General features: G+C 33.0%; 1 protein-coding gene across 1 annotated transcript; it reads left to right on the forward strand.

The window, feature by feature from the left end:
* Positions 1 to 3903: 3903 nt before the first annotated feature.
* Positions 3904 to 9454, forward strand: LOC141707605 (26S proteasome regulatory subunit 4 homolog A-like). The gene is made up of 6 exons (XM_074510846.1): positions 3904 to 4459; positions 6168 to 6413; positions 7927 to 8096; positions 8175 to 8391; positions 8477 to 8617; positions 9122 to 9454. Exons 1-6 carry the CDS (start codon positions 3986 to 3988, stop codon positions 9203 to 9205), a joined length of 1332 nt encoding a protein of 443 aa, XP_074366947.1. The 5' UTR covers positions 3904 to 3985; the 3' UTR covers positions 9206 to 9454.
* The last annotated feature ends 14394 nt before the right edge of the window (positions 9455 to 23848 follow it).

Raw genomic sequence — 23848 nt, forward strand, 5'->3', positions numbered from 1 at the left:
CGATAGTTATCGTATTAGTTGATTGTATCGATTATTTATTTGTAAATAATCGATCGAATCAAATAAATTATAATAAATTGGAAATATTTGCAATAAATTGTGATTAATCCTAATAATTAGGGATTAATTATTTTAAATTATTAAATAATTACTTATTAATTATTTATTAGTTATTTATTTATTAAAGCATTAAAAGTGATTAATTATTCCGATAATTAATCAAATAACTTTCAATAAATCATAACTTATTCATTTTAACTCCAAAAATTATAGAAAAATTATTTTTGAATTTGATTTTTCTTAAATAATTATTTTAGGATTTAAAATTTGTAATAATTATTTATATTGAATAATAAATTGAATTAACAGTATTTAATTGATAATAATTCAACCGTTAGTCCGATTCGAGTGAAACGAAAGCCATTTTACTCAGAAAAATGAATTATTTTCATTAAAAATAATAAGAAGACCTAATTTATTCTAGAAATTAGTTGACTTTATTAATTGCTTGATTATCAGTCGAAATACGTGCCGAGACGAGTCCGAAAAATTCCGGGAAAATGGGAAATGAGGCAGAAGGTGATCAGCGGAGCAATCAGCGAGTCGATTTTGATTCTAAAAATTATTTTAACTATAAAAATAATTATGTGCTTATGTGCTTATGTGTATTATGTGGTTAATTGAGTCTTACTTGCTTATATGTAATATAAGAGTCATTCATAAGCGTATGGGTAGATAATAGGAACAAAATGAAGTCGATTCAAGTTGCAATTGAAGTACAAAATGACTTAACCAGTCTATTTTGCTAACAGAAGCTAAGCCAGCAAGGCAGATCGAGTAGGTGATGGACGAAAGTGATTTAATTGCAGTGAGTCGCGCAGAAGGCAAGTTTCTCCCCTATTCTTCTTTCAGAATAGTAATATTCATTTCAAATTCTTATTATGCTTGTACTCTTTTAATTCTTTTGTTCATATTTCAGTTCGATTCTTGAATTATTCTTTTCATTTAAATTCATTATTCATATTCCAATTGTTACTCACAATTATTGATATATTCTGGTGATTATAATATATCAAAGCATACCGATTGTTCCGGTCGCTATTCCAGGGACTGGATAATACTACTTTTGGGATTAAGTCTACTTAATCCTAAGGACCGGGACATAACCGGATCCTTGAGATGGGTCGTAGTGCCTGGGTGCCCGACGGGATCTATATAGTGAGATATAGATCTGCATTGTATCTTGGCTGATCAGCAGGCTATAGCTGCGAACTTGAGTCCAGTTTAGTTCGTTTATATTTGCCAGTAATGGCCTTCTTTCTATTCTCGTGGGGTTATATCTTTGCAGATATACCCGGGTTACGGATTCAATTACATTGCTTTAACACTATTTATATTTTGTGGACTTGTTGAGCAATTTTTGGCTCACCCTTTTTGTTGTTATACACCTTATTGTTTTCAGTTAAGAAGGAATATGAAACCCATCAGGACTCGAGTGGTAAAGAAGCGGGTCAAGCCTCGGGATCCTCTCATACCCAGGGTGTTGATCCCAATTCAGGAAGAAAGCTTTGAGTTGCCGAGCAGGTGGAGTGTTGATAAATAGTGTGTGTTTTTGAATAAAAGATGAACTTAGTTTAAAAATGAATTAGACAATGGTTTGTAATAAAAAGAGTTTGTGAGATTTTGAATGTTGGTTTGTAATAAAAGTAGTTAGCAGTTCTTGTTTTCATACTTCAACCTAAAAAGATCCTGGTTAGTGTTAAAGGGGTTTAGTGTCATTTCTTTATTATTTGTTAATCAGATTATACAGGTTTGGTGATTAGCTAATAACCCCCAGACTTATACCCCGGGTCTGGAGGGCGTTACATTTAACATCACAATTGACCTTCACATAATTAAATATAGATGTAGTCCAATATTTGGATATTTCAGTTGTAATAACTGAGATAGGAGGCACATATGCCCCCATATTATGAACAAATTTATATTGTAAAAGGTGAGCTCTTGAGATTTTCACCATCGTTCCATTCCCTACCGCTTTGATGCGAGCATTCCTAATCACCCAATACACTATAAAAATCATTCTCAACGAGAAATAACTCAAAATATAACAAGATATACTAAACTCTTGTGAGAAGATACAGTAAAAAAAATCCAAAAATTGGGTACAGAAAACTCACCCCATCCAAGGATAAGTAAATATAAAAGAAAATAAGATAAAATCAGGAAAGAGGGCCTCCGGATGATGGCTTATCCACCGCGATGTGGGAATGACGAATGCGGCTAACTAATAAGAAAGAGAATTAAGTGTTCTAAAGGTTTTTTAGATACCATAAAACGTCTAAAAAGAAGTTGCATCAGTTGTAATTTGTAAATTGTAAATAAGTTAAAAAAATATTTTTTTTGATTGTTTCCATATTTTTAATTTAATATCGAATCAATAGTGGTGACCCACTAAATTCTTGTCATTCTAAAGATTGCGCAATTTATTGTAGATGTTAGTTGTCCAATTCACTTTGCATTCAACATCATTTTTGGTATTAGCAAATCGTGAAAATTTTAACCGCCACTATGAAATTCTAAAATACACACAAGACTTCATCTGATTCCTAATCTTTCTCATTTATTTATACTACATACATCATCTTCTTTCTTGTTTGAATTATCATATACAAAATTTCAACACTCATTTCTCTTCATAAACCAAGAATCTTTACACATCCAATCAAATATTTTAATATTTTTTTATAGTTAAAGATTTTTATATGTCATACCTACATATTCAAATTTATCCACACAATTTTTGTTTTTTCCTCATAAAAATTGGGTTGAACATTTGAATTCAAATCTGAAGAGACATAGATAAATTGGGCAGAAATATCGGTAAAATGATGACAATTATGTGTTGAAGAATAACGAAAAGATTTGATTATTTTGAAAATACTATTAAATGCCATGAATAGTTTTGGGATACCCGTTGGTCGAAAAATGCACACATTTTAGGTTTGCCCGGTATGAAAAATATAATGAGCTAAAGTTTTGTATCAATTATTTTATCAAATTTAAATAATCGATTGCATCACATGTATATATTTTGAATTATCGTTAGTTTTAACATTACGTGTATTACACACCACACACATTGTAATTACACATTAATTAATTAAAAAATTATGCACTAAATCAGATGTATTCACGGGAACAGCTTCTATACGTTATGGGTATGACATAATCTACATATATCTCGTACTCTTCGGACCATGCTTTGAGATGTGTGATTTAGTTTAATATTATTTATTTCATGTTATCTATACTATTTATGCTATAATATAATAACTAAAATTGTGTATATTTTGGTTCAACAGTTATCCATCTTTTTTGATTATTAAAAATAAAAATAAATAGTGTTATATACATTTTAAACTACTGAATTATTATACTATAATATAATAACCGGAATGAGTTATATTTTGGTTCAACGGTTATCCCTCTATTTTAATTATTAAAAACAAAAATAAATAATTTTATATACATGATAAACTGCTGAATTACTAAACTATTAGATATAAATGTTTATCCCGCTAAACTACTACCAAAATTTATCCTACTAAATTAGGACACAACTTCTTCCTAATTCTTTTATTATTTTTATTGTAAATCTATAATTATTATATATTTATATAAATATATTAAAGTTATTATATGATTGGATAAAATTTTAAAATTATTTGAATATTAACGAACCGTTAAACTAGTTAATTAATAAAATTCAAATTCACTGAAATTTTAGTAAACTGTACTTACTGGGCTTCAAGCCCCCCACAAAGCCCACACATTACTTTGAATCCTATTAAACATAATTTGAGGCCCATAGTCTGTATATATTACTCTCTGCACAAACCATTTCTTGAAAAGAAAGCCACTCAAACTCCCCCAATTCCCAATCTCTCTCTCTCTCTCTCTCTCAAAACCTAACCCCGGCGAAATGGGCCAAGGAACTCCGGGAGGTCTGAACCGCAACCCCGGCGAGAAAAAACCGGACGGCGACAAGAAAGAAAAGAAGTTCGAACCGGCGGCTCCACCGTCTCGAGTCGGCCGCAAACAGCGCAAGCAAAAAGGCTCAGAGGCGGCGTCACGGCTTCCAACAGTAACGCCGTTAACAAAGTGTAAGCTCCGGCTCTTAAAATTGGAGAGAATAAAGGACTATTTGTTGATGGAAGAGGAGTTTGTTGCGAATCAGGAGCGATTAAAGCCACAAGAAGAGAAGACTGAGGAGGATAGAAGTAAGGTTGATGATTTGCGTGGCTCGCCGATGAGTGTGGGGAGTTTAGAAGAGTTGATTGATGAGAATCACGCTATTGTTTCGTCTTCGGTTGGTCCTGAGTATTATGTTGGGATTTTGTCCTTTGTCGATAAGGATCAGCTTGAGCCTGGTTGTGCTATTTTGATGCATAATAAGGTATATGAGTGTGTGTATATATTTTGTTGATTTGGTGTTTTGTTAGGGTTTGATTGTGTTGCCCTAGAGTTAGGGATTTAGGATATACAATGCTGATGCGTGATGAGGTGTATGTTTGTCGGTGATATTGTTGATTTTGATGCGTAGTAAGCTGTATGTATATGTTGATTGATTTATATTGTTAAATTGGTGTTTTGTTAGGGTTTAATTGTGCTGAGGTAGATGTAGGGGTTTATAATTTTTTATGAGCATCGAACTTGGTTATAAAGGTAGGGTATGCAGCTATGTATATTGTTTATATTGTTGAAGTGTTTTGTTATGGTATATTTTGTATCTATTGTGTTGAGATAGTTTGATTTTGCTGAGCTGGAGTTGGGGTTTTATGTTGATTAGACCTTTTTGGAGTTATTGCTTGAAAATATGTAATTTATGTGCATTAATATGGCGTTTATATTGTTAATTTGGTGTTTTGTTATGGTTTGAATATGCTGTGGTAGAGTAGGGTCTTCATGATATATGGATATCGATTGAACTTAGTTTTAGAACCAGGGATAACTTTTATGTAATCTTGATGCATAATAAGGTGTGTATATATTTTAGATTTCATGTTCAGTTTTGGTGTGATTGTGTTGAGGTTGAGTTTGGATTTACTCTATGATGTCTATTGGAGTTGGTTGTATAGTCAGTGTAAGGGTCTATAAACGAGGTGGATATTCAAAAGTGGGTTGTGGTTTTTGTTGTTTTTGAGTTCTATATTATATGCTCAGCATATTCTTCGGTGCATGATCAAGTTCTTGTTTAACCCTGTTACCAATTGTATTTGTATGGTGGAATTTGTGGATTTATTAGTAACTGGAAAATAGGTTTGAACTTGTTTTGTGTTGGAATAATGAGCATTAGAGGTATGAAGTAGGAAATTACTTTGGGAGGTCCTTTGTAACATAGATACATATATGAAGTCTTTGTTATACATTATATGTGGTAGAGTCGATTTTATGTATCTACTCTATCAGAGTAGTAGTGCATATTGTTAAGTGATTTGCATTCCCATTTTTTGTATTGAGGTTCAGTAAGAATTGATAACTGAAATCAGGAATGCATCTAAATAAGTGATTTTGCATATTTTGTCGCTCTAATGTTTGTAGAGGAGGCGGGTGCTATTAATTTCCTGTAAAGTTAATAATACGTAATTGTTAATTTCAAATTATTATAAACCCTTTAGATGGGATTTACAGTGTTAGATTGCTATAACAGTACATCACATAGTAAAATTTCTCTTGTTGGTTGGCTCGACTAGAGAGTCTCCAACTTGAGCATTACCATGCTAAATGCTCCCAGGTAGTCGCTCCCCGTCCCAGTGAACCCGCTTGTCAGCGCTGCCAAATTAGCATGACTGCAAGATTTTCTGGTTGAATAAATCTTGGCTCAAATTTTGTTTTCTTAATTTTTTTAGCAGCATCTTCCAATTCCTGATTCAGGGGTTGAGTCATTCCTAGTTCCAAACTTGAGCTACAATTTCCTTGCCTTTTGGTAGAGAGCTCATGTATAGATTGTCTGAAATGGACTGCATATTACGTTTAATTATTTTGATATGGATTATGATTAGAATAATGGTCCAGCTTGGATGTTGCATGAATAATACATAATTTTGCAAGTGAATGATCTATGGCACTGAATTTTCTATGTTTGTTTATATTATCATTCCTAGGTCCTATCTGTTATTGGACTGCTACAAGATGATGTGGATCCTATGGTCTCTGTAATGAAAGTTGAGAAAGCCCCTTTAGAATCATATGCTGATATAGGCGGCCTAGATGCCCAGATACAGGAAATAAAAGAAGCTGTTGAGCTTCCCTTGACACACCCGGAGCTGTATGAAGACATTGGTATCAAGCCACCTAAAGGGGTCATACTTTATGGAGAACCTGGTACAGGAAAGACCTTGCTTGCTAAGGTATGTAACAATTTGATAAAGTTTGCAGTAAATTTTCTCTCCAAGTTGCAACTCTCTATATATCCAACTATTGCTGTCGGTTATGTTCTGGTAGTTCATTAAGTAGATGAAGGCGATTATCTATTTATGTCTAATAGCCTTCTTATTTTTTCCAAAAGATATCCATGAAAAATATCCATGTACCGCGGAAGTTGAACAAGTCTGTATGCAAAATATACAGTTAAACCTCGATTAAGTAATATCCGATAAAGTAATAACCTCGCTTAAGTAATAATTTTCATCGGTCCCAACTTGGGCCAATGTTGTAAAGTAATATTCTCGCTAAAAGCATAAGATAATAAAAAATTCGAAAGTCATTAAGGGTCCAAGTAATATGTAAAGTAATAATTCCATAATTATATATATATATATATACATACTGTATAATGTATATGATTACAAAATTTAATTCTTATTAAAATATGAATCTATCTGTGATTGCTGATTTTTTCACTCCTTTTAGATGATGCGAAGACATTGGTGTATACTGTAAAACAAAGTTGATATTGTATGTGTCTGTAGTGTACCATTCTATCATTTTATATAGTTAATCACAAAGTCTTATCATTAATATTATGGTGTCTCTTCATGTAATTTTATTTAAGAATTACAATAAATATTAGATGGTTGAGTTTCAATACAACGTACACAACACATGTTACCTTTATGTACTGATCTGGTGCAATTTTAATATGCATGCATCTAGTTTTTAGATATAAGTAATCATAATAAAAGTAATTTTAGATCAAATACATTGCATGTGATTAATTCTAGTTTTTATACGTACATTATATATTATACTGTACCACGTAAACATAAAAATTCGGTAAAGTAATAAAATATTACTTTATCGATAAAGTAATAAAATATTATTATATCGATAAAGTAATAAATTCGGTAAAGTAATATTTTTTCCCGGTCCCAAGGGTATTACTTTAAAGAGGTTTAACTGTACTTTGCTGAAGCAATACACATAACTTTAGGTTGTTTGTATGTATACGATCACTGGAGTCCATTCTGTATAAATGTACTCGCTCTGATTTTGAATATAGGCTGCTTCATGCACAAGAATCAAAGAGACTCATGCCATTATTATGGACAAAAAACATATATTATAAATTCCTTCGTATTTCTTGCACAAGTTATCTGTGAATAGGAGAGAGGAAAATGTATAGAGTTGTGTTTTGCAAATTAGTCATGTATTACATCTTGATAGATGAGACTGAGAAAAAAAAGGAGTAGAAATATAAAACGATCTATCATATAAAACCAATGGAAGCACTTGGTTGGTTTAACATTGTACAATGAGGTATTGGACTAAGAGCTGGAACTAATCAAAGTTGCACTTGTGGCGTACTTCTGACTTGAGCTTTAATATATTCAGTGGTTCATGTTTTATACCTGGCGTCCTTTTGCATGTGATTGGAACTTCATATGAAGTAGGATTTACTCTATATATCTTCCTTACCCTCAGGCAGTGGCAAACTCTACATCAGCAACTTTCTTACGAGTTGTTGGAAGTGAATTGATTCAAAAGTACCTTGGAGATGGTCCTAAATTGGTGAGGGAACTCTTTAGGGTTGCTGACGATCTCTCTCCTTCTATTGTCTTCATTGATGAAATTGATGCAGTAGGTACGAAAAGGTGAGCTCTGTGTGTTTTGATGTTAAATAGAGCACTATTGAAGAGGTTATGAATCAAGTCTGCATATTTTCACTACAGGTATGATGCCCACTCAGGCGGGGAACGTGAAATTCAAAGGACAATGTTGGAACTCCTGAACCAGTTGGATGGTTTCGATTCTAGAGGAGATGTCAAGGTTATCTTGGCCACAAACAAAATTGAAAGTCTTGATCCTGCACTGCTCCGACCAGGGAGAATCGATAGGAAGATTGAATTCCCTCTCCCTGATATTAAAACTAGGAGGCGAATATTTACGGTAATGCTTTGACAGACTCGTATACAAAAACTCTTCTTTTGATTTACATCAGTATTCAGTGCTTAATGAAATTTATTTTGTACAGATTCATACTTCAAGAATGACGTTAGCTGATGATGTCAATTTAGAAGAATTTGTAATGACTAAAGATGAGTTTTCTGGCGCTGATATCAAGGCAATATGTACTGAAGCTGGTTTGCTTGCACTGAGAGAGCGGCGTATGAAGGTGATACATCTTTTAAATGCTTAAAGTTAAAACATAATGGTCTTCACACTTTATATCTGATTATATCTTTCAATTGCTTCAACTTGTTTTTTTGGGCAGAGTTAATTGTTGATGAAACTTGATAAACAAATAGTGTACATCAATGAACTTGAATCATCTTTTGCTTCTATGATTAAAATTTTGACTTAAATATATTCAGAACTAATTTCTCCAATCCGAGTAATAGTAATAGTAATTATATTGAAAAGAAAAATCTTTAGGAGATTAAGGGCAGTGCACAGTGGACTCTTTTTGATACTGTTTTTAGCATTACTAGAATGCATTTTAGGGGCAGTGGCGCAGTGCATATTAGATTCCTTTGCTACTATTCGTGATGTTTTTTATTTCAATTCAGATTATTCAGATTTGTATTGTTAGCCGTAGCGAAGTAATAAAACATAATATGTCTCGCCCTACTCTTTGGATGCCAATGCATAAAGACTCTAATAACCTGCTATGTTTCAGGTAACACATGCAGATTTCAAGAAGGCCAAAGACAAGGTCATGTTCAAGAAGAAGGAAGGGGTCCCGGAAGGACTTTACATGTGAAAATTCTTGGTTCTTGCATACAAATGAATCGTTTTTTTTATTTATTTATCATTTCAGCTCTTGGCTTTTAATATAACGGTAGCATTGTCATTTCAGCACTTTGGAACACTTTATTCAATGTTAGTAAATTCTTGGTCCATCAGGTAACCAATTACTCGGATTTACTTGTTGGAGGGCTTCATTTGCAATGTAATTTGCACATTGTTATCTTTCTTTTTCTTAATGATGAAACTGAAGTTGTTAACTTTCTATTGTAAGATCTGTATGGTCATTGAGCATGCAAATGACACTTTCCAGTGGCAAAATTGTAGAATTGGATTGTAGGATTCTAGCATTTGTGCATGTGCGGTTCGTAGGTATTGTAGATTGGGGCTGCGAGTAGAGGTGCCAATTGTGCGGGTTCGAACCGCACAACCGGGACCGGCTTGTTCTAAAACCGGTATTTATTACCTGGCTCGCTAAAAACCCGTACAATTCGTTTGAAATAACGAGCTGATTACGAGTTACGAAACAGAGAACCGGGATCGAGCCCGCACGGACCCGCACGGCACTGACAAACCCGTACGGCCCGCTCGGAGTGCATGCATAACTAACAAATAAAAATATTGAACTTCTAGTTTAAGTGGTTAACACTCTGCCACGCCTTGTGTTATAGTACTAAACCCTCAATATCAACATGTCCCTAGTTTCTCTTTTTTATTATATTCATTTATAGTATTTCATGTATTTCTACCCCATAACTAAAAAATTAAATATACTTGAACAAAAAATATAAATATACATGGATACAAAATTTTGAAAAATATTCCAAAAATAGCATGAAACCAGAAAGTAAGATGTAATATATTAAAGGATTCTATCTACACAGACTCAGACTGTAATATATTAATAAATTATAATATATTATTTATTAAAGTTACTAAAGCTAACAAGGACATTCGCTTATTTAACAAGTGTCTAATAAGACTATTTACAAAAACAATGATTGTGAATCAAATGAGAGCTGCATCAGCAAAACACAGACTGAAAAAGGAGGGTGCAAAACACGCGGCCCGGTAAACCGCACAAAACCCGCACGGCTCGTTCGCGGTTTTCCGGCGGGCGGTCCTGACTTTAGTTTCGTCAACTCGAGCCCGGCCTGAGCCGATTCGTTTGTTGACAGGCCGGTCCAGTGTCAAGTTTTCGAGTGTCGAACCCGTGTGCGGCCTGGTCCGGCACGCACGGACCGCACATGTGGCCACCTCTACCTGCGAGAAGTTCAGCCATATACGCATGCACAAGATTAATTGGATGGAACAAGAACCAGCTGTACCTGTGAAATATTTGTAAAACATTAGTTATGGAAAATGCAAAGTAGACTGGAGATGGATATTTTGTTGACATTAAAAATATTTTGTTAATTTACTCCGTCTCATATCTTTTAGCAAGTTCAATCCTAAATGAAAAATAGCTATATCTATTGCAATAATATAGAACCAGAATGTGTTTTTTGGTACTAAAATAAAAGTTGCACTCCAAAACCAGTTTCATAACAAGTTTCAAATTTTCATAAATTTTTTAACTTCTACCTAATTTAATATAATTTTGATACTTTGTGGTGTCCAAGACAATAATTATTTAACTTTTTCCATCCATTTGTAGTAATAAATGATGTGAAGATGCATATATGCATTCTTGGTTTTAAATATAGAATCAATGATGTATATATGCATATTTGCATCTAAGTATGAGTTGAGTATTTTTGCTTTTGGTGCTATAATATAGCAATAACACCAAATATAACATTGTATTGGACTTGCTCTAATGATATATTTCGGGTTTCAAGATATTTGTTTATCATTTATAATTTCTAGTGTATAAGAGCATGTTTGAACTCCAATGTTGTTAGTTATAATTGGTTGGTAAACCGGCTAAATTGGACCTATGTAAACTTATTGAATCTGTAAGGCATTGTTTATTGACTATATTTTAAAAATAGTATATTATTAAAATTTTATGTTATAAATAAAATATATTACTTCAATATAGTAATTAAATGATTATTTTTTTTTACAGATTTCTTATAGGTCTTTAGTGGTTCAACAAATATAGCTAATATCAAGAGGTTGACTATATTTATAAACGAGGGGAATGTACCATTGAAGATGATTTTTTTTACATAATCTCTATATTTTTTATTTATAGTATGTATTAATGATTTTTAGATAAAGGTTTTAAGTGGTTGGAGATGGTCTAACAAGTATAAAATAAAAGTGTTAAATATTAAAGTACTCACTCAACTGAATGTTATATACTAGTTTAATCGTCAAACTTAATGGAATATTATTTCAATCACTAAAATTATAACTAATGTCAAACATATACTTCAAAATATGTGCCCGAGAACTAAAATCTATTTTTACGGAGTTCCGTACATTTTCTCGTGATCCTACTATAACCAAATGAAAATCTATGAATTCTGGTATTTTAGATAATATATTGAGCTTTTTGAAAAAAATTCTACTATTTAGTTTTAATTTTATAGTTGTGTTTTTTTATTTAAATTAAATTCATTAGTAAATTATATTTTAAAAATCTCACTATATCATCTAAAATATTAAAAATTTATAACTTTTCATTTGATTATAATAAGATTCAAGAAAAATGTATCGAACTTCATAAAAATATTTTTTAATTCTCGAGCACATAATTTGAGGTATTCTTTTGATATTTACTATAATTTTAGAGATTCAAATGATATGCCGTTAAATTTAATAATTAAACTGATATGAACCTTCAATTAAGCGACTATTTTAATATTTAACCCTAATATAAATTAATGTTGACAAAGGATGTATACATGACAACCAAACATACCCAATAAATGCGCGAGGAACAAGATGGATACATAAACAAGATTAGAAGTATCATTAGAAGTATGCATCCTTACTTTATGCATCCTTACTTTCATTTAGAAAAGAGAAGTAAGGAATAAGATATATACATAAAAAAGATTAGAAACATGCATCCTTACTTTCATTTAGAAAAGAGAAGTATGCATCCTTGATTTCATTTAGAAAAGTGAAGTGGCTGCTTGTGTGAATGCGTCTCATACTTGGACGTAATAGATAACAATGTATATCAAATAAAGAAAACAAACACAAATTTGAGCATAAGTTGTAAAGTGTAACAATTCGGGAGTCTTTGCGAAAGCAACCTCTTCGTCTATGTCTTAAAGCAACAATTCAATTTAATGGTTCAAGTTTGTGTATAAAATGTGATAAACATATATTGAAAATTAGAAATTATAATTTTATTTAAATAGCATCAAAATATAGCGCATATGCTATATAAATTAATCGTTGGATAATGGAGAAAAATACAGTAAAATCGAATTTAAAAAAAAAACTCACTGATTGACGAGAAAAATAAAATTAAAAATAAAGAAGATTTAGCTAAAATTCTGTGTGGGGGCTGTATTTAATTTTGTGTGCCTCCTGTTGGGACTATTAGATTAGATTTATCTAATGGCGTAACTTAGAGCAACTCCAAAAACTCCCTCTTGATATCCTCAAAAAAAATTATTATTAAATGAACTCCTAATTATTTAAGATACAAATTTATCTTCTCACTCCAACAATCCTCTACAAATTCATCTCCATTTATTTTAATATGGTTTTTTGAACATAGATACTCAAAAAGACAATGTACCTGAACACTACTGCTGCTATGAACATAAGGCTATGTTCTGTGGTTATCTACTCTTTTTTTCTTAAGTATCAATAAAAAATGAAGTGAGGAGAGGACAGAGAATCCTAAAATTGAGGAGGAAATATTGGCTCCTAAGGAATTGAAGAGGGCTTAGCAGATTGTTGGAGTTAGTTTTTAGTGAATTCTCTCCAAATTTTAACTTATGAGCTGATTTAGGAGTTTCTTGGAGTTGCTCTTTGTTTGTAATTTTTTTTTAAAGTTCATTTTATTTGAAGAAATACATATATATATATATCAATTTGATGTATATTATAGTTAGTTGAACTTATTATCTCTTCAGTATAGTATATCATAGACAATAGTTATGAGTTGTTGTTCAGTTAAACTGAACCTCCATTTGAATATGAGTGGATTTGAATAATTTTCTCTCAGAAAATATCATTCTCAAATCATGTAGCCATTGTAGGTCTACTTATACCTAAAATGTGTTAGATATCCAAGGTCTTCACTAAAGAGTGATGAAACCCTTGATTTTGATGTGGCATCATAAAGGTCTACCTCAGCATGTAGCCTCTAGCCAAATCTTGATGGGAGTTCTGAGTTAGAAAGCACAATGCATGTATTGTGTTTCATAAATTCTTGGCTTAGCAATGATCCTGATTTATTGATTTATTGCTAATTTTAAGGCAAGCAACTTAAACAAGTTGAGCTTCTTGATTACAAAGAAAATATTGATCTTTAAAAAAAGTTTTAGACACAACTGAGTTTTGGAAATATTTATTGAAGGAAAGAAAATGTTTGAAGTGATGAACTTCTCAGTTACAAATAACTGCTTCACATTGAACTCCAATATTTTGTGAGGTGATTCTTTGAGGCAAGTACAAATATTCATTCAAGACAATAGTATATTTGAGGAAGATAACTAGGCAATGCACTAAAGAATTACAGGACAATTGTTTTGTCACAGAGAGGCTTCTGTATCACTCAAGTCACAGGATTTATTTTTCTGACTTTTCTTTGTATTTCGATCACTTATGTTTCAAAAATTAAAATCCGAAGGTGGTTAATAACTTGTGGGATTTCATAAAGTTACTCATTTAAGGTCAAGTAATTTACTTCTGGGTAAGATAAATGATAGTTCACTACAAGAAACTGTTCAATAGACATCACCTCATATACATCGGTGTCAAACAATCGATGTTAAAAATAATTTAACATTGGTAAATTCAAAAACGATGTTAAAGGGATGTTTAGACAACGGTTGTAACTAAAACCGATGTCTAACCTACTTTTTAAAAAACAAAAAAAAACAAGCAGAAAACATTTTCCACCTTACTGATAAAATAATACCCCTTAGAACTTTTTATTTCCTCTTCCTGCCCCAAATATCATTTCCCTCAAACCATTTCTTCTCTCACTCTACTTCTCCCTCGATCTAGAACCCTAATTCAAACCTAATCAAAACCTCTAATTTGAACCCTGGATTTTAAACCTCCAATCTCTAAACCTAATTAGCTCAAACCCTAGCTTTTTCTTTCAATTAAGTCGCTCATATTTTTGTTAATATGGTGTAGAGGAAGTTATATGTTGGTTGATTGTAGGGTAGAGCACGATTCAGTCCGGGTGCGATTTTTGAATAAAATCAAAATCGAAACCGCATATCCTCGATTTTTAAAATTGAAAATCGAAAAGATAACCGCAACCATCGGTTCGGTTTCGGTTTTAAAAACCTCGGTATGATTATTTAGAATTTATTTAGAATTAAACCCATACAAAAACAATCAAAACAGTTTGGCACCGTATGTGGGGAATTCTTCTTAAGATTGATTGATTGATAAACATGGCCGACGAAATCCCGCAACAAAAAGGAGGCTCACAACATGAGGATAACATTGAATTACTAGCAATTGTAAATAAGTTGCAAGCAGACATGGAGACTCTAAAATCAGAAAACAACGATTTCAAAAAAGAACTGACGACGATCAAAACTCACAACAAAAGCAAAAGTCAACTAAAGAGTAAACCAGTTGTGCGACGGCTATTTAATGACGACGAAGAAAAAGATGGCCAAGCGAAGACTAATGATGTTATTCTGATAGACAAAGACGGAAAGGTCTTGGAGATACTGTAACGACTGAGAAATTACGCTTGTATTATATTGTAATAAAGATGAATTATATGTTTTATTATGTCAATTATGTGTAATTAGTCATAAAACCCTAACTGCTATGTGCTACGTGTGTTCTGTATCGTCAGGATATTTTCTGGGTATTTATCGTATATTTTATTTCGTGTTAAAAGCCTTTGTCTCAAAAGTTATATGACCCGAACTGTGTTTTAATAGCTGATATTTCAAATAAAATAATTTGCCTTATTTTTCCTAGAATGACTTGTACCATCGCGTTATTCTGAACATCTGGATATTTTAAAAATTTTCTCGTTTCGTGAAAAATGACTTTTTTCGGGCCTCTTTGGGTGTTAAAAACCCCACAAAAATCACATTTTTTTTAAAATTATGGGACTTTCAAATATATCATTTCTTTGTATTTTTGAATTATTCAAATTTTTGGAAATTTTTGGTATATATATTGTATATATTAAATATTTAAAAATTGGTAATTAATACTCAAAAAATTATAAAATTAAGGGCCAATTAATTCTATTAGATGTATAATTAGGGCCTTAATTTTAATTAGGAGTATTAATTTTACTACTATAAATAGCCTAGTTTTAATTTAATTATTAAAAAATCAGAAAAAATCAAAAATTCTCTGTAGTCGGGTTAGGGTTTGCGATTCGGGTCAGAAATTCAAGCAGTGATTTTGATCAATTTCCGGCATCAATTACAGACATGTAAGTACCCAAAACGAAGCCCTTGATCTGTTCCTTCGGTTTGTATCATCAATTTCATGTTTTGATTAGTATATTTCTGATTTCGATTTTAGGGTTCACAACTGAAAATTGGGGTTTTTAGTTCCAGGGGTTATTGAATGATTTTGATGACCGGTATATCTTCTCTGTGTTTTAAGCAATCGATTCATGCTAATTAATTTAACAAACGATATCTGGATAGGTGAATTCGATTGTTAGGGTTTATACGAATTTTTGATTTAATCATTTTTAAGTTTGAGTAATCTGAGGTTGATTAGAGGTTAGGGGTTTTATTGTATAGTTAATGAGCTTTGATTTAAGCTATTAATATCGAGCTTTCATGTACGATTCTGTGATTTCTATGTTTGGCTGGAAAAGTTTGGAGCTTTGTGTTAGGGATTCGAGCATAAAAACGCAACGGAAAAATAAAATTTTCGAATCCTTACCGCAGGATTTATGTATAATAAACGGCTAATTATGAAGAATAGATATTTTACCTTAAGAAGCTTTAAGTTAATGGAAAGATGGAGGTCTTGAATGATCACCACATAGCCCGTCGCTGGAACGATCTACGCCTTGAAGGTATCCACACGAATGATCACCCGGAGGATGGGTGTGTACTAGCACGTTCTTGAGGCCGCCTTCTTGCTTTCTCTATCTCTCTTCAAGCTGCTAGGGTTTATGTTTTATCAAATAAAACGTGTAACCCTAATTCTATTAGAAAGAGATATTATATAGGCAAAAGTTACTGGGCCTCCAACCCTAAACTGAATTTTAGAGTTATTATTATTATTAAATTTGAAATTCTAATTATTGTATTATTAAGTCTCACTTAATCATCCAATAACTTAATTTCAGATTTAATATTAAATTCAAATTTCCTATTTATTTAATTAATTAAGTCACACTTAATTAATAATAAATAATCCGAATTACTTACATTTAATTTAAATCCGAATTTAAACTAAATAATCCTCCAATCATTTTTTGTGCAACCCTTGAGGTTATTATTACGTTGGCAATAATTTTAAATCTAATTTAAAATCATAAACAATGAGCGGCATCTAGTAATACATCATTGCTCCCTAAGTAATAATAATTAAATCGATGATCAATTAAACATTTCGTGAATAATGTACAATGTAATATAATCCCTTTAGCCTTATATTATAGATCAAACTCGAGGCATGCATTGTGTCATCCTCTCTTAACGTTCAATCCTTCTTTCCTTGATCAATGAGTAAACTATTAAATAAATCAGTATTTGAGCACGACCATGCATTTTATAGTCTTACTCAATCAAGAGGCCAATAATATCACTCTTTTAATAAAGGAGGGCTAAATCCCATCTAGATCATTCATATTTCTCATATGATTCATAATGTACCCAATGTCTACTTTTATTATTACCCGGTCAAGGATAACTTTCAATAGTATCAAAATATATCAATTCTCGTATAAAAATATAATGATTTCAGGTCAAAGGACCAATACATCATTATCACTGTGAGATTAACTTATGACACTATAAACATGTAGTATCTCACAACGGGTCAATCCAGCACCATGTATTTAAAACATGTGCCTGTGTTTTGACTTTAGTATCACCATATTTATGATCAATGAGATGTGATCATCAGCCAACAAACACACTAGTTTCAATGTATTTATTATTGTCCCTTAACAATAATACTTGACTAGGGACCTTTGGGAATATCAATACTATTCTCATAATCTCAATTCTAAGTCACGTACTTAGAGACATAGATTTACATATCATATTCTGAGGACATTTATTAATCTAACATCTTATCGCAGAAAATAAAGATATAATAAATTACTAAAGAATAATCCATATAATCATAATTAATAATCCAAATGTTTCATAATATAAACATTATAGTGTTGTCTCTAGGGCACAAACACTAATAATCTCCCACTTGCACTAGAGCCAATCACCCATGTATCTAATACCCATGGAACTAGTATGACCTTGGTGCTTTTGCTGCGACAAAGCCTTAGTCAGTGGGTCTGCAACATTATCATCAGTATGCACTTTACATATATGTATATCTCCTAACTCATTAATCTCTTGAAGGAGGTGATATCTCCTAAGTATATGCTTTTCCCGGGAATGGGACTTTGGTTCTTTAGCCTGCGCGATGACTCCATTATTATCACAGTAAAGATCAACTGGATCTGTGATCAATGGAACCACACAAAGCCCCGTTATGAATTTTTGTATCCAAACAGCCTCCTTGGCTGCTTCACTGGCAGCAATATACTCAGCTTCCATTGTAGAATCAGCTACTGTCTCTTGATTTGAACTCTTCCAGCTTACAGCACCTCCATTAAGGCAAAACACAAAACATGACTGAGATACTGAATCGTCTCTGTCTCTCTGAAAGATGGCGTCAGTGTAACCATTTACAACCAGCTTCTCATCTCCTCCATACACCAAGAATGAATCTTTAGTCCTTTTCAAGTACTTAAGAATATTCTTGACAGCTGTCCAGTGACCCTCATCAGGATTAGACTGGTATCTGCTCGTCATGCTCAAGGCATACGAAACATCAGGACGAGTACATATCATCGCACATTATAGATCCAATTGCCAAAGCATATGGAACTTTGCTCATACGGCCCTTATCATCTAATGATTTAGGGCAATTGTCTTTTGAGATCAATATCCCATGAGACATTGAGACATATCCTCTTTTGTCTCTTGCATCCCAAAACGATGCAATACTTTGTCAATGTATGTACTCTGACTGAGGCCTATTAATTTCCTTGATCAATCTCTATAGATCTTGATCCCTAATATATATATAGCATCACCTAAGTCCTTCATCGAGAAACTATTTCCCAACCAAGTCTTAACAGCCTGTAGAGAAGGTATGTCATTTCCTATTAGTAATATGCCATCTACATATAGTACTAGGAATGCCACATGGCTCCCACTAACCTTCTTGCAAACACATGGTTCATCTTCATTTTGAATAAAGCCAAATTCTTTGACTGTTTCATCAGAATGACGGTTCCATCACCTTGAGGCTTGCTTCAATCCATAAATAGATCGAAGCAACTTACAGACCATCTTAGCAAACTTGGGATCGACAAAACCCTCAGGTTGTATCATGTATACATCCTCTTCAAGGCTCCCATTTAAGAAAGCGGTTTTGATATCCATTTGCCAAATCTCATAGTCGTAGTAAGCAGCTATTGCTAGCAAAATCCTGATGGACTTGACCATATCAACTGGTGAAAAGGTCTCATTATAGTCTATACCATGAACTTGTTTGAAACCTTTTGCCACCAGTCGTGTTTTATAGGTCTGTACTTTACCATCCATGTCGGTTTTCTTCTTGAAAACCCACTTGCACCCTATAGGTTTTACCCTTCAGGGGGATCAACTAAAGTCCATACTTTATTTTGATACATGGATTCCATTTTGGATTTCATGGCCTCTAGCCATCTCTCAGAGTCTGAACTGTTCATAGCATCTTGGTAGGTAAGTGGCTCATCATTATCTATGAGCATTACATCATCATCTTGAGTCAAGAGAAATCCATAATATCTCTCTGGCTCATGACGAGCCCTACTAGATCTACGAACAACCTGTGTTTCCGGAGCAGGAACATCTTGATGTATTTCCTGCCTATTTTCCAACTCTGGTTCAATATTATTTTGTACAACTCGATCTTCATCGAGATCTATAGTGTTAGGTCACACAATATTGTAGATGGGGGTTGAATACAGTGTTACTACAATCAAATCAATTTTGAACACAAGTAACAGTAAACAGATATATTCAATATGATAAACTCTGTTACAATGGAACTGTTCTCTCTCAGTGATAAACAAATATCACTAAGAGCTGCTAGGTTACAATGTATAATCTTCTCGATAATGATAACACATATAGTGTAAACACAAAGTCTGTGTTTATATAGTACACAGTTACAAGATAACTTCTAATTGATATGGAATATAATTCTGTCTTCTAAAATATATCAATCAGATATCTTCTACAAGTCTTCCAGTCTTCTAACTCTTTCCATGCATATCTTCTTTTATTTTAGTCTCGATCTTCTACTGTAAATCAGCTTCCTTCCTTATATGAAAGTCTTCCCGCACTTAAGTTCTGATATGACCTTAAGTTCTGATATTAAGTTCTGACTTCCAGTAAGTCCTGATTTCAGTAAGTCCTGATATGTCCTGTTTGTTAAGATCTGAAAACTAAACATGAATCATATTAGACATGACATCTCAAATATATCTAACAATCTCCCCCAACTTGTAAATTATTCAAAATATACAAGTTAATAGATTTGATGATGTCAAAAACATTTAAGTACAAATGCAAATAAGAGTTTAACTAGATAACTAACTACAACTTACAGTCCTTGTAGCTTTACCAATCTCACTTAGTCAATCTGAATCCATAATGATTCTTGACAAAGCTTGATATCAACTTTTCTTCTTTAATTCTCAGGACTTGAGAGAGTGTAGTCTTGACTTGCTTCATCTCTTCATTCTGACTTCCAATCTGATAGATTGCAGTCCTTAAAGCAGAGATATGGTTTCTTTCTAAATCATCATTCAGTCTTATTACCCTAGGATGAGAAGAATCTTCATTGTAGCACATACATTTCTCTTTCAGTATCATTTCAAGCTTAGCAGAATTCTTCTTTATTGGAATTTCACTTCCATCATTTTCAACAATATTAGGAATGAATTCTGTAATTCTTGAACCAGAAATTCTTGCTTTATCTCTGATGGTCTTCAATATGAAGTTTGACCATCTCCTGGTAATATCAGACTTTACCTCTAAAAGGTAATGAAATAATTGAAGTTCTTTCAGAGTTTTGTTCAGCACATCTGATTCTGACATTTGATATGTCCTTCCATCTTCAAGAAATAGAATTAGATTTTCCTTGACATTGTGCTTGTCATGAGCATCCAGTACCACTTGAACATAGATAACCTTATCAAGGTGTTTCTGTGTAACATCTTCAAGAGGTTTTTCAGTCAATAGAAATGGATCCTAGTAGCAACTTCAACTCTTGTTTTGATCTTTGCTTCATCAGAACCTAGTCCAACCCTGTCTCTTAGTTCTCTTGCATTTAACCCAATAGTCATGAAAGTAGACAGCAGTTGGCTTTTCTTTGGATCTGATGGTTTGACATTTTTCCACAGAAGTTTCTTTTTATCAGTTACTTCCATCTTGTCTAAATCAACTTGGGCACTGTCACAGGTTGACTTCTTGATGAATTTATCAGAACTTGCTGTTTCAGTTATAGCTTGTTGTTCTTTACTCTGAACAACTTGAGCCTTGTCAGAGGTTGTCTTTGATTCTTCAGAAATCTTCTTTTTTTTCAGAGTTTGAACATCTTTATCTTCAGCAAGATTATCATCAGTAACTTGAACCATTTTGCACACCGGCTTTATCAGAGTTTGAGGAATTTTCATCTCCAATGGCTTGATTGGTTCATCAATTTTTTTACTTTCCCTTTGTCTTTGGGATCAATCTCAAATTGTGATCTTGTTTTGGGCTTTGATGCCTCAGAAATTGACTTCTCCTTGATCATAATGCCTTTTTCCTTAGGCCTTGGAGGTTTCTTTGCAACAGAAGCTTTTGGCTTTAGATTTTTCTTTTCAGCTTTAAATCTAGCTTCTTCCTCCTTGAGATTTTCTAAATCCATTCCTGGATTATGTTTCAGAAACAATCTTCTAGCAATTTCCTCATCAAGTGTCTGAATCTTGGGATCTTTGAAGTAGATAGTAGTCTGCTTTCCCTTGAGCTTCAGAGTTTGCATAAACCTTTGAGAATCTTGACTTCCACCTTATATCAGAACATCAGGCTTTGTCATCAGACTTTGCTCATCAGAACTTGATATCAGATTTCGAGTATCAGTACTTGCTATCTGATTTTGAGTTTGAGCAGCTTCAGAACTTGTCTTCTTTTGAGTAGAAGATTTGCTTGCTTCAGTAATTATTTTCCTTGAAAAAACCTTGTTGCTCTGCCCTTTACTTTGAACTTGACCTCTGTTGATGACTAGGGTTTCCCTGGTCATCAGCTTCACCATCTTTCTTCTTCAGTAATTGATCATTTGAGCATTTGGACTTAACTATCTTCTCCCCCTTCCTGGCATCATCTGATAGTAGGAGTGAGAGAAGAAGTTCCACTGAAGATTGAATATCATTCAATTGAGCCTGTTGAAAAATTTGATTAGCCAGAACCTCAGAGATTTGGGCCTGTTGCTTCTCTTGAGCTTTCTCAATTGCTTCTACCTTTTCAGAAATAGGTCTGATAAACCTCCTTTTGTCAAGCTTGGTCTCCATATCTAGCTTTTCAGCTTTTTCAAGAAGCTTATCAACCTTTTCTTGAGTTTGTGAGTATAGACCTTGAAGGTTCTTGGTAGATAGAGCAGTGATCTTGAGCTGTGTCTTGATATCAGAATTTATCACAAGCTCATCAGCTTTAGCAATGTGCTATGTCAGAAATTTAGAGCTTGGAATGAAATCAGTTTCATTCCACTTATTGGTCCACTATACTCCTCTATGAGTTTCATCCCAAGGTACAGGAGCATCCTGTTCAACAAATTTCTTGACCAATGCTTCCTTTCCAAATACAGGAGCTGGAGTTTGTACTGAGACATTATCTCCAGAGCTTGATGAAGACTCATTATCCTCTGATAACACAACAGTGTGTGAGGCTACTGGAGATTCAGGAATGACTTCATCTGGATTCTGAGCATCAGAATTTATCCCCTGAATAAGTGTTGTTGGAGTAGATGGTATCTCAACATCAACATTTAAAATTGGAGAATGAGTTGGAGATGTCTGAGCTGCTGTTGGTGGAGCTTCCAGATAAAGAACATTTAGTATATTCAGATTATGAATATCTATTTCAGAATTTGTAGCTTTAATAGGAGAGACAGGAGGTGTTGGCATAGTATCTTGAGCTTGAGTAAGGGATGGCAGAGCTTCAGTTACAACAAGTTCTGATGAGATCAGAGATTCCTGTTTCCCTTGTAATACCCCGACTTTTCAGAAAATAGTTATACTTAAATATTCAGCTAAAACTCCAAATTTAATCCATAATAAGAATAAGTTTCTAGTTTTTCATAAAATTCTAAAATCCAAGACAGAAATAAAATCATCTAAGCTGAAAATAAAGCAAATCCTGGGAGACGCAGCTCCAATACAAACATGATCACTAAAATATTATTCCAAAGCAAGCTCAAATCAAGTCCACCTTTAAGATGTCCCAAAAGCTAAGCACCTGAAAATTTGTGAGTAATGAGCCAAGAGCCCAGCAAGAAAATAATTCTACACTAGTGGATCAAGTATCATAATTTTATAAAACAAAAATCATTTTCCGAAATCCATATGACATAAGTTATAAAATTCCACAGCTCGCTAAGGCCACAAATACCTGGTGACACAATATCAAAAGTTCATAATTTCTATCAATAATGCGCCCCTTACTGAGGTATCATAGAGTGTGCGCTCCCGAAGGCATCATAAGTAGCACTCCCTGGTAAGGTATCAAAGGCTAGTTCCGGAACTATACGCAATTACTAACTAGTTCATAAGTCAGAGCTCACTGGGAATTCTTATTTCTAAAACAGGGTACTTGATCCATAAATTTTAAAACAAAAGCAGTGCAAAAATATTTAAAAGATTTTAAAATAAAATAAAGTGTGAAGAGTTAACTTACCTTATCTGCAAAAATGGTGATCCAAAATATTGCCAAACAAATCCTAAGATTCCAATAATAAAAGCAATTAAAATTAATAAATAATCCATATATAATGGTAAGGCGTAAACAATATTACTTCAATGTTTATATAGGCTATACAGTGCTAAACCATACTAGTTAACAAAGAACATATACCATTTTGATAATTCTGAACAATAAATAAGAAAAGAAAGTACTTAATACACTTTAGTACAAAATTATATTTTAGTAACATGCAATTTACAAAATCATATAATAGTTTGAAATTAAAAATATATTTTGTAACACCCTAGTCCCACATCGAGGAAATTTGGGACTTCTGTTTAGTTTATAAG

Source organism: Apium graveolens, chromosome 2 (assembly GCF_009905375.1).
Source record: "Apium graveolens cultivar Ventura chromosome 2, ASM990537v1, whole genome shotgun sequence".
Lineage (NCBI taxonomy): Eukaryota > Viridiplantae > Streptophyta > Magnoliopsida > Apiales > Apiaceae > Apium > Apium graveolens.